This window comes from Eptesicus fuscus, chromosome 19 (genome assembly GCF_027574615.1).
Source record: "Eptesicus fuscus isolate TK198812 chromosome 19, DD_ASM_mEF_20220401, whole genome shotgun sequence".
Lineage (NCBI taxonomy): Eukaryota > Metazoa > Chordata > Mammalia > Chiroptera > Vespertilionidae > Eptesicus > Eptesicus fuscus.
In genome coordinates this window covers 51,816,997-51,829,404 of record NC_072491.1, presented here as the reverse complement: position 1 = coordinate 51,829,404, position 12,408 = coordinate 51,816,997, and the positions used below count along the sequence as shown (strand labels likewise).

Below are 12,408 nucleotides of genomic sequence, written 5' to 3'. Positions count from 1 at the left end.
TGATTGGCTAGCCTGGATCACATGACCTGAAGAGGCTTCGCTAAGATCTCTGAGGTTAGAAGTGAGGAGGAGTGATGCCCCAAAAGACTACTGACATGTTCTTACCTGAAGAAAGGGAAATGAATGTTGACAAGAAAAATTACAAGCATCCACAGTTTTTGTCTGCAAGTGTTAGATGACCATTGGAATAATTATTTTGCTCATGCACAATTCAATTTGTAATTCTCTTCTTTAGCCCTGCTGACATCCTGTGTGGATATTTTCATATAAAAAGAACAAACAAACAAAAAATCCAGCTATGCAGCTATCTAGACCAGCACTGTCCAACAGAAATATAATGTGAGCCACAGAGGTATTTTAAATTCTTCTAGCAGTCACATTTAAAAAGATAAAAAGGAGACATGAAAGTAGCCACGTGTGGCTAACCAGCTGGATGGCACAGATACAGCTGATGAGACCTGGAAACTCGTAGTGAACAATGGAGGAACTTTAGGCCTAACTTTTTCGAAGTGGTACCAGATAATTATTCAGATTCAGCTTTACTTTGTATTGTCCTTACATATTCTCTAATAATTAATTGATATAAAGTCAAAAAGAAACTTCCACACTACGATTGCAATCTTCGCATTATCTGAACCAACACAGGTGGAGTTTAGGACCTACAGAAAGAGGTGGGCTCTTCTAAATCCCACACTTCCTTCCTTAGGTTATGTGTCAGTTCCTCACCATGGGGAAGGGACTCCTCCAAGCCCCTTTTTATTGTTATTCTCTCTCATGGTACTCAGGACTATTTCTCCTTTGCAGTCCTTAGCACAGTTGGTGCACACAATTGGTGAGCATATGTTTATCTGCATATTTACTTAGCCCTATATCCCCTATCTATATATATAAAAGCCTAAGTGACTTGAACGAACGATAGGTGGATCATTCACTATGACATGCACTGATCACCAGGGGGCAGACGCTCAATACAGGAGCTGCCCCCTGGTGGTCAGTGCACTCCCACAGCCAATCTCCCTCTGTCCCTCCACCAGGCCAGCTGATCCCGATAGGCCCCAATCAGGACTGAGCAAGACGGCCCCGCTAGGCCCCAATTGCTGGCCAGGCTGAGAGACCCCACCCATGCACAAACTTGTGCACCAGGCCTCTAGTTAGATTATAAACTCCATGAAGGTAGGGGTTATATCTTCTATTTAATAGTGCTTTGCCATAGTTAGTACCACAAATATTTTTAAATAGTAACTTGCAGACCAAATGCTAAAGTGGCAATATGTAACTTGTTTTTGTTTCATCCTCCCATCATAAAACAAAATAATAGTAAGTTTCCAAATGACACCTTCTGAAGTTGCACTAAATAAACTCTATAATCCAAAGAATTCTTAGTCTAGGGAAAATCACTCAATCAACAGATATGTATTGAGCATTCTCTGTTTTGTCAGATGATACTAAATAAAGCAGGACAAGGGGAATTGGTAGTGCTGGAGTGAAAATCTCTGTTCATATGGGGTGGTCGGAAAAGGCCTCTTGAATATGAGAACATTGGAAAAGCTGCATGAAGGCTAGAACATTTGAAGTAAAGAGAATGATGAGTGCAAAAGCCCTGAGGTAGGAGGCTTGTTTGAGAAATAATAAGGAGGACAGTGTGGCTGAAGCAGAAAGAGCAAGGGCAGACTGGTAGAAATTGAGCATTGTAAGGAATTTGACTTTCAAGTAAATGGAAGGTCACTGAGGAAAATAAAACCATTTCACTACTTGATATGAATTGCAACTTCTTTTCACAGACATATCTGTTTTAAAAAGCTGGGTGACTAGCTGGTGGCAGTTTATTATTTAAAAAAATAAGACCTTTCCTGCTTTTTCTCCCCCCTTTTTTTTTTATTATCGCTGGGAATTTATGTTTACCTCCGTGAGACCATATTCTCTGAGGAGGTCAGCTTGAAGCTCATATTTTGAAATCCGAGTTTCCATACTGCAGCTGACCCACTTGGGCACAATGGAAGGAACACTTAGTCATCCATCCTTCTACCCACCCATTTATTCATTCAACAAACATTACTCAGCAAGAGGCAGAAGAGCCAAGCCAGCCGTACATCCCCGTTGGCTCAGGACAATGTCCGCTTTCCTCCTGCTGTTCTGATACCATTGGCATTATTTCAATCTCCTAAGTGTCCTGGTTTGGACAGTAAATTATACGGACATCCTAAGCCAAGCACCGTGTCTACGAGTGCTTCTTAAAGCATAATGGTTGAGAAATATGTTAAGAGAATGTCTATGATTCAAAGCCTGGTCCCACCACTTAATTGCTGTGTGACTTTGAGCACGTCACTAAGCTCTCTGTCCTATTCTAGCCATCTGTGAAATGAGACAAATAATAGGCCTGCCTCATGGAGTCACTGTGAGAATTAGAGGCGTTAGTTCCTCCACATAAAGACATATAACCGGCACCGGGAAAGCACTGGTAGCTGTTATTGAGCAAAAACACACCCAGTTCCTGCCCTCACAGATCTCATGCTCTAGCACCGTGGTCGGCAAACATGCCATTCAGAAATGTCCCTCGAGAGCCACATGCGGCTCTTTGGCCCCTTGAGTATGGCTCTTCCACAAAATACCACGGCCTGGGCGAGTCTATTTTAAAGAAGTGGCGTTAGAAGAAGTTTAAGTTTAAAAATTTGGCTCTCAAAAGAAATTTCAATCGTTGTACTGTTGATATTTGGCTCTGTTGACTAATGAGTTTGCCGACCACTGCTCTAGCAAATTCATAACTTAAAAAAGAAAAGACGTTCCTCATCAATGCAGATACTGAACTGTTACCATACAATGTGTTTCATAAATGTTTTTAAATACTAATATTATTTGTCTAATTATAAAGAAAAATAGACAGTTTGATAGGTAACAGATAGAAGTGGCTTGAAAATTTTAATGTCATGAGAAAATGATGAAAGCTGAAGGGTTTAAATGGCATTGACAAAATCTCATGTTAAAATTGATTAAATTATAAAGAACGCCACTCAAACCAGCCCAGTGACATGTAATTGGCATCCTGACAATATTGGCACAACGAACTCCCAACTCACTGAACTGCTGAAGGAAAGATGTGTTGCTTATTTTCATAAAATGGCATAAAAGCGGGGCATTAGTCAACAAACTTGATAAACTTACCTCTTGCATTTGTTGGCATCTCACGTTGTAGATGCAATTAACGTCGAACCCAGGAAAAGAGGGGGTGGGCTGTATAGCAGTGGGTCTGAACTGAAGGGCAGGATTATTCCCAACTCCCGTGGCGTGGCCACAGACTCCCCACGCGTGACCAGCTCCCCGGGGGCTGTGTCCCGAGGAGGTGACCCAGTAAATGGGTACGGCTCTCACAGAAGGGCTCATTCTAAAGACTTGGATTTTAATCATTTTAAACTTCTTATTCTGCTTCTGGTCCGTCAACACAAAGTGAAGATTGCACCCTTTCGTTTCACACACGCCCATTCAGGTGTCATATTTTAACAAGACATTATTTGTAACGTCAGTTGGGTTAATGTTTTCTTCATTGTTAACAGAAACTCAATCATTAGATATCATGAGTGTCTGATACTTGGTTCTAGATGGAAAGTAACATCAGATGATGAGAAGGGACAAGAAAATAATAGGACAGAAAAACATTTTACTTCAGAAGTGAATGAAAACTAGCCCTTTTTACATGCAGTCTTAAATCCCCTTTGTGTACCTACCACAAAGTGAGCTTTATATACCACTTAACTCAAATGTATCTTCCATTCATTTGCACAGTAATTAAGTCTTATGCTCAGTGATATAAGAAATGGGAATGAACTCTCGGGACAATGCTGCAGTGTTCCCACATGTACAATCAGCTTCTCCCAGACTCGTTATTTCTCCCTCCGCGTGCCTCTCGTGCACTTACTCCAATGATACCGAGTTCAGCGTGACGCCTGGAAAAGGCGTTTCACCATCACGTGCCTGTCATCCCCACAGCGGATGGAGAGGGCTCCTCGGTCTCCCAGGATGCTCCACTCGAGGTCTCGGGTCTATAAATACATTTGCCTTGATAACAGCTGGTCACTCCCATGCCCTAATTTCCTATTTCAGTATTGCAGTGACCTTCTACATTAGGCACATGCCATTCAGAAGTCTCCCTCCATGGCCACAGCCTTTCCCTTGGACAAGTTATTTTTAACAGTAAATCCCACCTGTGTTAATCAGTCCCTTGCTCTCTGCTAATCTACGCACGCGAAGGACAAAGCAAGAGGGCCTGTGCGACCTTGTCAGGAGGCCGACTTCTGCAAAAATGAAGGCAAATGCTTCCACCCTGTAGGTCACGTCACGCCTTCTTCCTGCACCCCATACTCACTTTGTGTCATGTTTTCATGCACTTTTCTGGATGGCATGCCGATTTGCTCATTGATAGAAATACTGGGATCAGAGCCAGCTTTCTTCCTGGAGGCTGTGACCTGGGAGATTCCACAAGGTTCAAGAGGGAATCGATTTCTCCCAGGAAGGGAGTTAAAGTTTCGGCAGTGGTATCTGGGCGCCAGGCTGTGAAAGAGGGAAGAAGTGTGGTTTTCTGCAGCGAGGGAGTGACAGAGACTTGGGGCCCGCGGAAAGGCCCTCAGGCTCCTTGGAGAAGCTGCGGAAGAGCTGAGTGCATCTGAGGAAGGACTGAAATAGGGAGCCGTAGCTATCTTCTCAGTGAGGCATTCATTCCATAATCACTGTCCCAGCCTGCAGTTTTTCGGAGACAAGGTAAGTATCAGGTCCTCGCAATGCGTTCGTTGAGACGCGGTGGCTGGCGCCGTCCCTTCCAGTGCCGGTCTCTGCGGCGCAGCAGAGGCCACACGCGAGCACACACGGCACTGCTGCCTCAGTTTCTATCTCACACCCTGAGCTGCGCTGGTGAAACACCTCACACCCAACCTGGGGGTCTCATTTAGCCTCAGTGGCTGCAAAAGGCTGACGCCATGAAGCGGGACATTTCAGATGAGCCGAAGGCCGCCCCAGGATGCTGCAGGCCTCTCTCCACTGACAGTGGGGCCTGCGGGCGCTCCCACAGATCCAGGGTGTCCCACCAAGGCAAGAAGTTGGCAAAGGTGTGTGTTGCTATTTTAGTCTTTTAATTCCAAGGGATTCCTTTCTCAGGCCCTTTCCCCTGCTGTCTCCTGATTGTCATCAGCTCTTTTGCAGAAGAAAATTAAGAATGCAAGATCCAACGTTGATTTGAGCACCTGGAAATTAACAATTCCGCAGTTGCCTCTTGATAACTACCCATGGTAACTCTCTCCGCAGAAAAATAGCCATAAAAATCCAGGTGGCTCCCATCTAGCCAGGTGGCTCCCCCCTATCCAGGTGGCTCCTATGTGGCCAGGTGGTTCCTATCTAGGGCCGCCAGGCTGGGTGCACTGAGGAGGAAGAGAGGGAAGGGCCTGCTAATACCCTGGCCGGAGAAGAACCACCCGGAAGTGCTGCCCACAGAGAGGGTTTGAAGTTACATTTTGTTGGGCTTTATTTTTCTCTGTTTGGTTTTCCTTCCTGGCGCTGCCTCAGGGTTTCCTGTCATAAAACTGATATGAAAAGTTACAAGAGAAACCTCGATTCCAATCTTACCTCCAGTTCTCGGACACGTGGCGCCCTCATTTCGTGATAACCCAGACTTCTCTCCCTCTGGAAGTTTTCTGGTCTGGGGGTTACAGACTGAACTGCGTGTTCTGAGATGAAGGATCAGTGGTTTCCCCCAATTTTTTGAGGTGCTCACCGATGTGACATTTTCTATCACTGTAGCCCATTCAGCGGATGAGGGTGGTGCAGCGGGGGGAGGTAGGAACGGGTTGTATCATCACCATGAGGACCCCTGAACCCCCTGATGTCAATAACGAAGATATTTGAACAAATATCCTGACACAGGAGGCAGCCAACATTTTACACCTGAGTTTAGCTGTGCCAGTGGGTTAATTGCCATCATCTCCCAGTCACCGGGTTTTGAGTTTGGGTTTCAATAATAATGGCTACCCTTTGCCCGGTACTAGCTTACTCTTTATTGGACACTAGCTGAGTACCTTGCAAACATTTCATTTGATGCTTATAAACAATCCTATGAGATAGGCACTATCTTTATCCATATGTCAAAAGGTAATAATTGCATGAGGATTGTTCTCAGAAAAAACTTTAAACACACACACACACACACACACACACACACACACATGCCTTCAATCAGTCTCTCTCTCTCTCTCTCTCTCTCTCTCTCTCTCTCTCTCTCTCTCTCTCTCTCTCTCTCTCTCTCTCTCTCTCTCTGAAACAATTCAGTAGCCCTGGTAGCAGAAAAGAAGCAAAGTCCACGCAGGAAGCTTTACCAGTAGTCCACCTGCAGGCAGGAGGATGAACCAGCTAGAAAATGCTTTTCATGTTTCTCCAGAAAAGCTCCATTTGATTTTGAACTCATTTTGTGTTAACATTTCCTCCTGGTCTTTCATCTCGGTTTTATGGCAAGCTGTAACAGAGCAGGAATGTGGCGGGTCCACTGAGATGCCAGTGAAACCATTATGGGGTTAAAACTGGAAGTGGGCTCAGTTCCCAGGATTTTCTAATCTCCCATGAATCATCAACATGTTCCTGACAAAGGTCGGAATAAACACATCCACAGGCCTCATTAGGCTTTCTGTAGAATATCACCTTTTTTCCACGCCCGTAGAATTTTATCTGAGTTTCTACCCCTGTCAGATCTCATACTGTTTACACATCAAGATTTATTTAGTAAGACCCCATGACCACTACCATCAACTAAAATGTTTCCTATTGATGCTTTTAGTGGTATTAATACTTAACAGCCCATGGAATATATTTTTTATCTACCATTGTGTAGAATCTCACATTTAATCCATCTCAGAGGACCAGCCAATCCCGAGTAATTACCCAGGAACAATGAGCGTGTAATAATTTAGTCTTACCCCTGGAAAGGCCAGCATTAAGGAGCTGTGTAATTGTGGAGGAGCAAATGCATGTGGGAAGAAGGTAACACACCCAGGTCACCAACACAGCTAAAAGGTGAACACAGGCCTGACGTCGAAGCCCATGCCAGTGTACGTTCCAAGCATAGACTGAGAACTGCCTGCATTATAATCACTGGGGGTGCGGATCCAAGGTATAGATTCCTGGGTCTCACCCAACAGCCACAGAACCGAAATCTCTGGCGCTGGCTACCAGGCCTTTGCTTGTTTACCAAGCTCCCTGGTGGCTGTTAACATTCATGTGCAGAACTATGCTGCCCCCTGCTGCTGTAGGTGAATGTCAGTGCAGAAAATGCAGGGGTGAGCGGTGTCTGCTCCTGGTATTTCTGCTGGGATCACTAAGCAACTACAGGGTTTCAAAAATGACCTGGGTGACCTCGGAACGTTACAGAGAGGTCAGCACAAGGACTTCCTGTTGTCTGCGGCCACGTGGACATTAAGTTTGCACTATAGACACGTCTCCAAGGCTAACTTGGCATGAGAGAAAAAAAAAGGGGGGTTAGGGAAGGGGAGAGGGGCATGGAATTAAACCAGAAAGTGAATGTGGTGATTAGATTGGCGGAAGCGGGACGTTCATTGCAGCACCCAGCCTACAGCTGATCTACAATAATGAGGCAGAAAAAAGACCAAACTTGCTCCAATCCTACCTATTGTCCTCCAGCTTCAGTAGATGTTGCTACTCAGTGATTAACTATAGCATCCCCTGTTGCATAAATGCATAGCAGCAACTCATTAAGAAAACAGAAACAAAAACTCCTCAGTGAGGGTTAAATGTTTCTTCTAAGACAGCCCATCCAGAAAACTCACATCTGAAAACCCAGCTAACCACAGTTCCCAGCTCCCCGCCTGTAGGAAGGCCTGAGGCGTGGAGGTGAGGGCCCAGTGGCCAGCCATGCTCCGGCCAGACGTGCTGCTTGTTTGCTAAGAGCGTGCTGGGCCTGGGCCACTCCTTCTCTAAGAGGACGTTTCTCTCGCCCAGTCCCAGGAGGCCCAGGTGCTGAAACAGCTGGCGGAGAAGCGGGAGCATGAGCGGGAAGTCCTGCAGAAGGCACTGGAGGAAAACAACAACTTCAGCAAAATGGCCGAGGAAAAGCTGATCCTGAAGATGGAACAGATTAAGGAAAACCGTGAGGCTAATCTAGCCGCTATCATTGAACGTCTGCAGGAAAAGGTAATCACCTCAGGGTCCTGAGCAGGCGCATTCCTCAGACACAGCTGGGCGAACTGCAAATCGGGCACCAGAGACTGGGTCAGAGCCTGCGCATGCGAGCACAGCTCACCCCGTGCTCAGGCCTCAGTGTAGACAGACCTAATGGGGCTGTAACGTGGGCCGGGCATTGGGCCCCACCGGGAGCCTGGAATTGTGTCAGACTTCCAGGGGGAATGGGTTAAGGGAGGCTAATTCATTCTTTTCCAATGTAGGAAAGACTGATGTACTAACCTTCAGAGCCAACCTGTCGAAAATATTAAATTAGAACCACGCAATACTTCATACATATATATTATATAATGCTTAATTTTAGTTTAACCACTAATTAATATGCAATATTAAATACATCAATATTAAGTTGGAAAAGTATATTTCTCAGAAAAGGACAGAGTATTTACGAATGGTGGGAACCTGTTCTCTCCACCTGCGAACATCTGCGTGGAAAGCTCGGCTGTGGTAACACTGCATGGAGCCAAAGTGAAGGGTAGCAAAGGGGAGGTGTTCATTTTCTCACGTCCATACCCGGTGCCTTTCTCTCCACCAAATGTACACTCGGTCCCCCCCAGTCAGGATGAGTGGCACTGCAGATCCTCCCCAAAATGTTCTTTCTTGCCCTTCTGTATGCTCTGTGCTATCCACAGCCAGGGCCATCACCATCGCCACCACCACCACCACCACCACCATCACCACCACCATTACCACCCACCACCATCATCACCACCACCACCATCACCATCATCACCACCATCATACCCACCATCATCATCATCACCATCACCACCATTACCTCCATCACCATCATCACCATTACCACTACCATCACCACCCACCACCATTACCACCCACCACCATCATCACCACCATCACATCACCACCACCACCATCACCATCACCATCATCACCACCATCATCATCATCACCATCACCACCATTACCTCCATCACCATCATCACCATTACCACTACCATCACCACCCACCACCATTACCACCTACCACCACAACCACCACCATCACATCACCACCACCACCATCACATCACCACCACCACCACCACCATCACCATCACCACCACCATCACCACCATTACCACCACCATCACCACCCACCACCATTACCATCACCACCACCACCATTAACACCGTCACCACCACCACCACCATCACCATCACCACCATTACCACCACCATCACTACCCACCACCATTACCACCACCATCACATCACCACCACCACTATTACCACCATCACCACCACCACCACCATCACCACCACCATTACCACCACCATCACCACCCACCACCATCACATCACCACCACCACCATCACCATCATCACCACCATTACCACCACCATCACCACCACCACCACTACTACCATGACCACCACCACCATTACCACCATCATCATAATCACCACCACCACCATCATTACTCCCGGCACCATCACCACCACCACCACCACCACTACACCACCACCACCACCACCACCATCATCACTACCACCACCACCATCACCACCCCTCAAAACCTTCCTTTCAAAATGGACGGTATAGCTATGAGTAGTCAACTTCTGTCCATTTTAAAAAATCAGATTAAGCATTGTGAAAGAGGGTCTTTGAGATAGGCTTCCTCAATCCTTTTCTGAGCAGCCACCCTCCCCGCCTGTCCTTGGTGCCATCGCATGATAAGCACTGGAGATACAGGGAGATGTGGGACTATCCCTGTCACCAGAACACTGAGTGAGAGTTTAGACACTTCCAGCCCCCTGTTTTCTGATATTTCTTAGGAAGCTTTGTGTCGTCTGTTAGAGTTGGCCCATCTCATCTAAGAATCGGGCAGCCTCAGCCTGACATTCTAGTGATTCTTTGATTTTTCACTCCCATTCTCTGACTGCAAATCAGGCCAGAACCAAAGGAAATCAGACATAAAACCTAAAAAAATATACACTGAATTCCATGGAGATTTTCATGGGCACCTGAACTCTAAGGAATGCTCGGAAGCTTTGCTGGGAAGGGCATGTGAGGCTTTGAGGGTGTGTGAAGTTCAGGGTGACCTGAGCAGGAGCCAGAACAGCCACTGGATGCCTCAGTCAAACCCTAAAGTTGAGATTTAACTTCCTTGTGTAAGCCCAGTCCCTTCACACTCTCACAACTATTTCACCCACATGGGTCAGGTCAACATTTAGAGTAGGCACCAGTACCATGGACAGCGGAGAACCACTGTGTTCCATTCAGGATCATTGTGACTCCACCTTTACCTCACATCCTAGGCCCTAAAAAATCCTACGTGGCATTGCTAGGAACAGGCACACTCATCTCATCACCATGATTCTCAATTTGACCTGCAGAAAGTTCCCCACCTGATACATCAGGAATCCTGAGCAGTGGTCACTGTCTGGATTTATACAGTGGCCATAATAGTTAAAATTCTCTTTTGGTCATAGTTTTGGTTGAATACTATGGTGGTTGTTTTTTTAAGATGCCACAAGTCTCCTAAGAGCTTCTGCATTGTGACATGTATTGGGTTCCATGTGTTCCTCTCTTGGGAAATGAGAAAATGTTCTGAAGGTAGATGTCCAACGAGGTTACTTCCAGTCAAGCACACAGCATGCAAAGGGGCGGGCAGGCCCTCCTGGTTCTGCGTGGAGCAGACAGAGGGCTCCGTGACACAGCTTGTCCCTTGGTGTCTTGCAGGAGAGGCACGCCGCGGAGGTGCGCAGGAACAAGGAGCTGCAGGTGGAACTGTCTGGCTGAGACGACAGAGGGTATGGCACGCCCCGCCACTAGGAAGTCCCCCTGGCTATATCATAAGGGATGAGGTGATATCAGTATGAGAAATGTGTGACATGGTTTAAAAAGAACTCACTATTTAAAAAACACACAAAAACAGAATCAAAAATAAAAAAAGTCAATGCGGTCTCTTTGCAGAATGTTTTGCTTGATGTTTAAAAAAATACCTTGGTTCTTATTTTGTAAATACTTACATTTTTGTTAAAAAATACAAGTATTGCATTATGCAAGTTATTTCATAACCTTACATGTCCTGTAACAGGCTTTTGATGTTGTGTCTTTCCACGCAAATGAAATCGCTGGGTCTGTTCTTCCCGAAGCTCCCCACGTCTGACCACCTTCCCTGCCTTTCTCATTCCAACAGAAAAACGAGGTCAGTAGACAGCCTATGGTGCTAGCGATCCACCATTGCTAATGACCTAGGCAGCTCTGTCATCCCTGAGCTTGACCGAGCCCATCCCTAGACCACAGGTGTTATGAATCCACTCCTAACTCTACATTTGTTCATTCATAACCTACTTACTGCCTAGAAACAGCAAAACCAGGCTAAGAACAACCACCAATCATAGCATTGACATGCGCTTCTACTGGATTGTGTGCTACCATGTGCTTCGGTTTTAGAAAGGGACGGATGAGAAGACAGACCTGAGATCAATCTGGGTGGAAGCAAAAAAAAAAGACCCTTTAAAGTGCTGTGGTTTAAACGGTTCCAGCAGCCGTGAAATCGCTCTTCATGAAGTGGGCTTAGTTCTCTCCTTTAAGTTCTGTTGATGGAATGAATTAATTAATGTGTCAGGTGGCTTATTTGTGGATGCCATGATGGACGATGTTCATTTTAAGCTCTTACCTATAGTACAAGTACATGATGCTACTGAATAGTTTTCACTTGGAAACTGTGAGCTGGTCGTTGCGTTGAAATACACACACACAGTCAGAAACACTGCGGACTTTCACACAAGCTGGTCTTTCTTCCCCAGTGTGCGGCAATCCTGCCGATTAAAAAACTATAACTCACTCCATCCAAGGGGCTGACGCAGTGAAGGGGGTTGGCAGGGCACTGTGCCAACTTCACCAGACACCCATGTCAGTACCGATCACAGTTTTGAAGTCGTTTCTCCCCAACTCCCAACTCCCAAAGGTTGCTGCCTGCATATTTACTCTTCATTAGTGCTCTTTCCTGTATGTCATTGTGAGCAAGATGTGATGAATAAAGAATTGGAGTTCTGTGAACTAATAAAGGGTTGGTCTGTTCTCTTGCCCCCTCACGGGTCTGAGCCCAGAGTCCAGACCTGTAAACGGTCAGTGGATTAGACCATCTCAGCAGCAAAGACCTGGAGTGTTTGAGACCTTGCTTCCCGGCATATGTCGTCAGTTTGGCTCAAACTCACAAAAATTATCTAAAA

General features: G+C 46.0%; 1 protein-coding gene across 1 annotated transcript in view; it reads left to right on the top strand.

Moving 5' to 3' along the window:
- The window catches only part of STMN2 (stathmin 2), a 35,793-nt gene extending 23,866 nt beyond the window's left edge, over nt 1-11,927 (top strand). The window contains exons 4-5 of the mRNA XM_008139189.3: nt 7,987-8,178; nt 10,910-11,927. Coding sequence (XP_008137411.1) covers nt 7,987-8,178; nt 10,910-10,969 — 252 coding nt within the window. The 3' untranslated portion in view covers nt 10,970-11,927. The remainder of the gene's footprint in view (nt 1-7,986; nt 8,179-10,909) is intronic.
- Nucleotides 11,928-12,408: the final 481 nt, after the last annotated feature.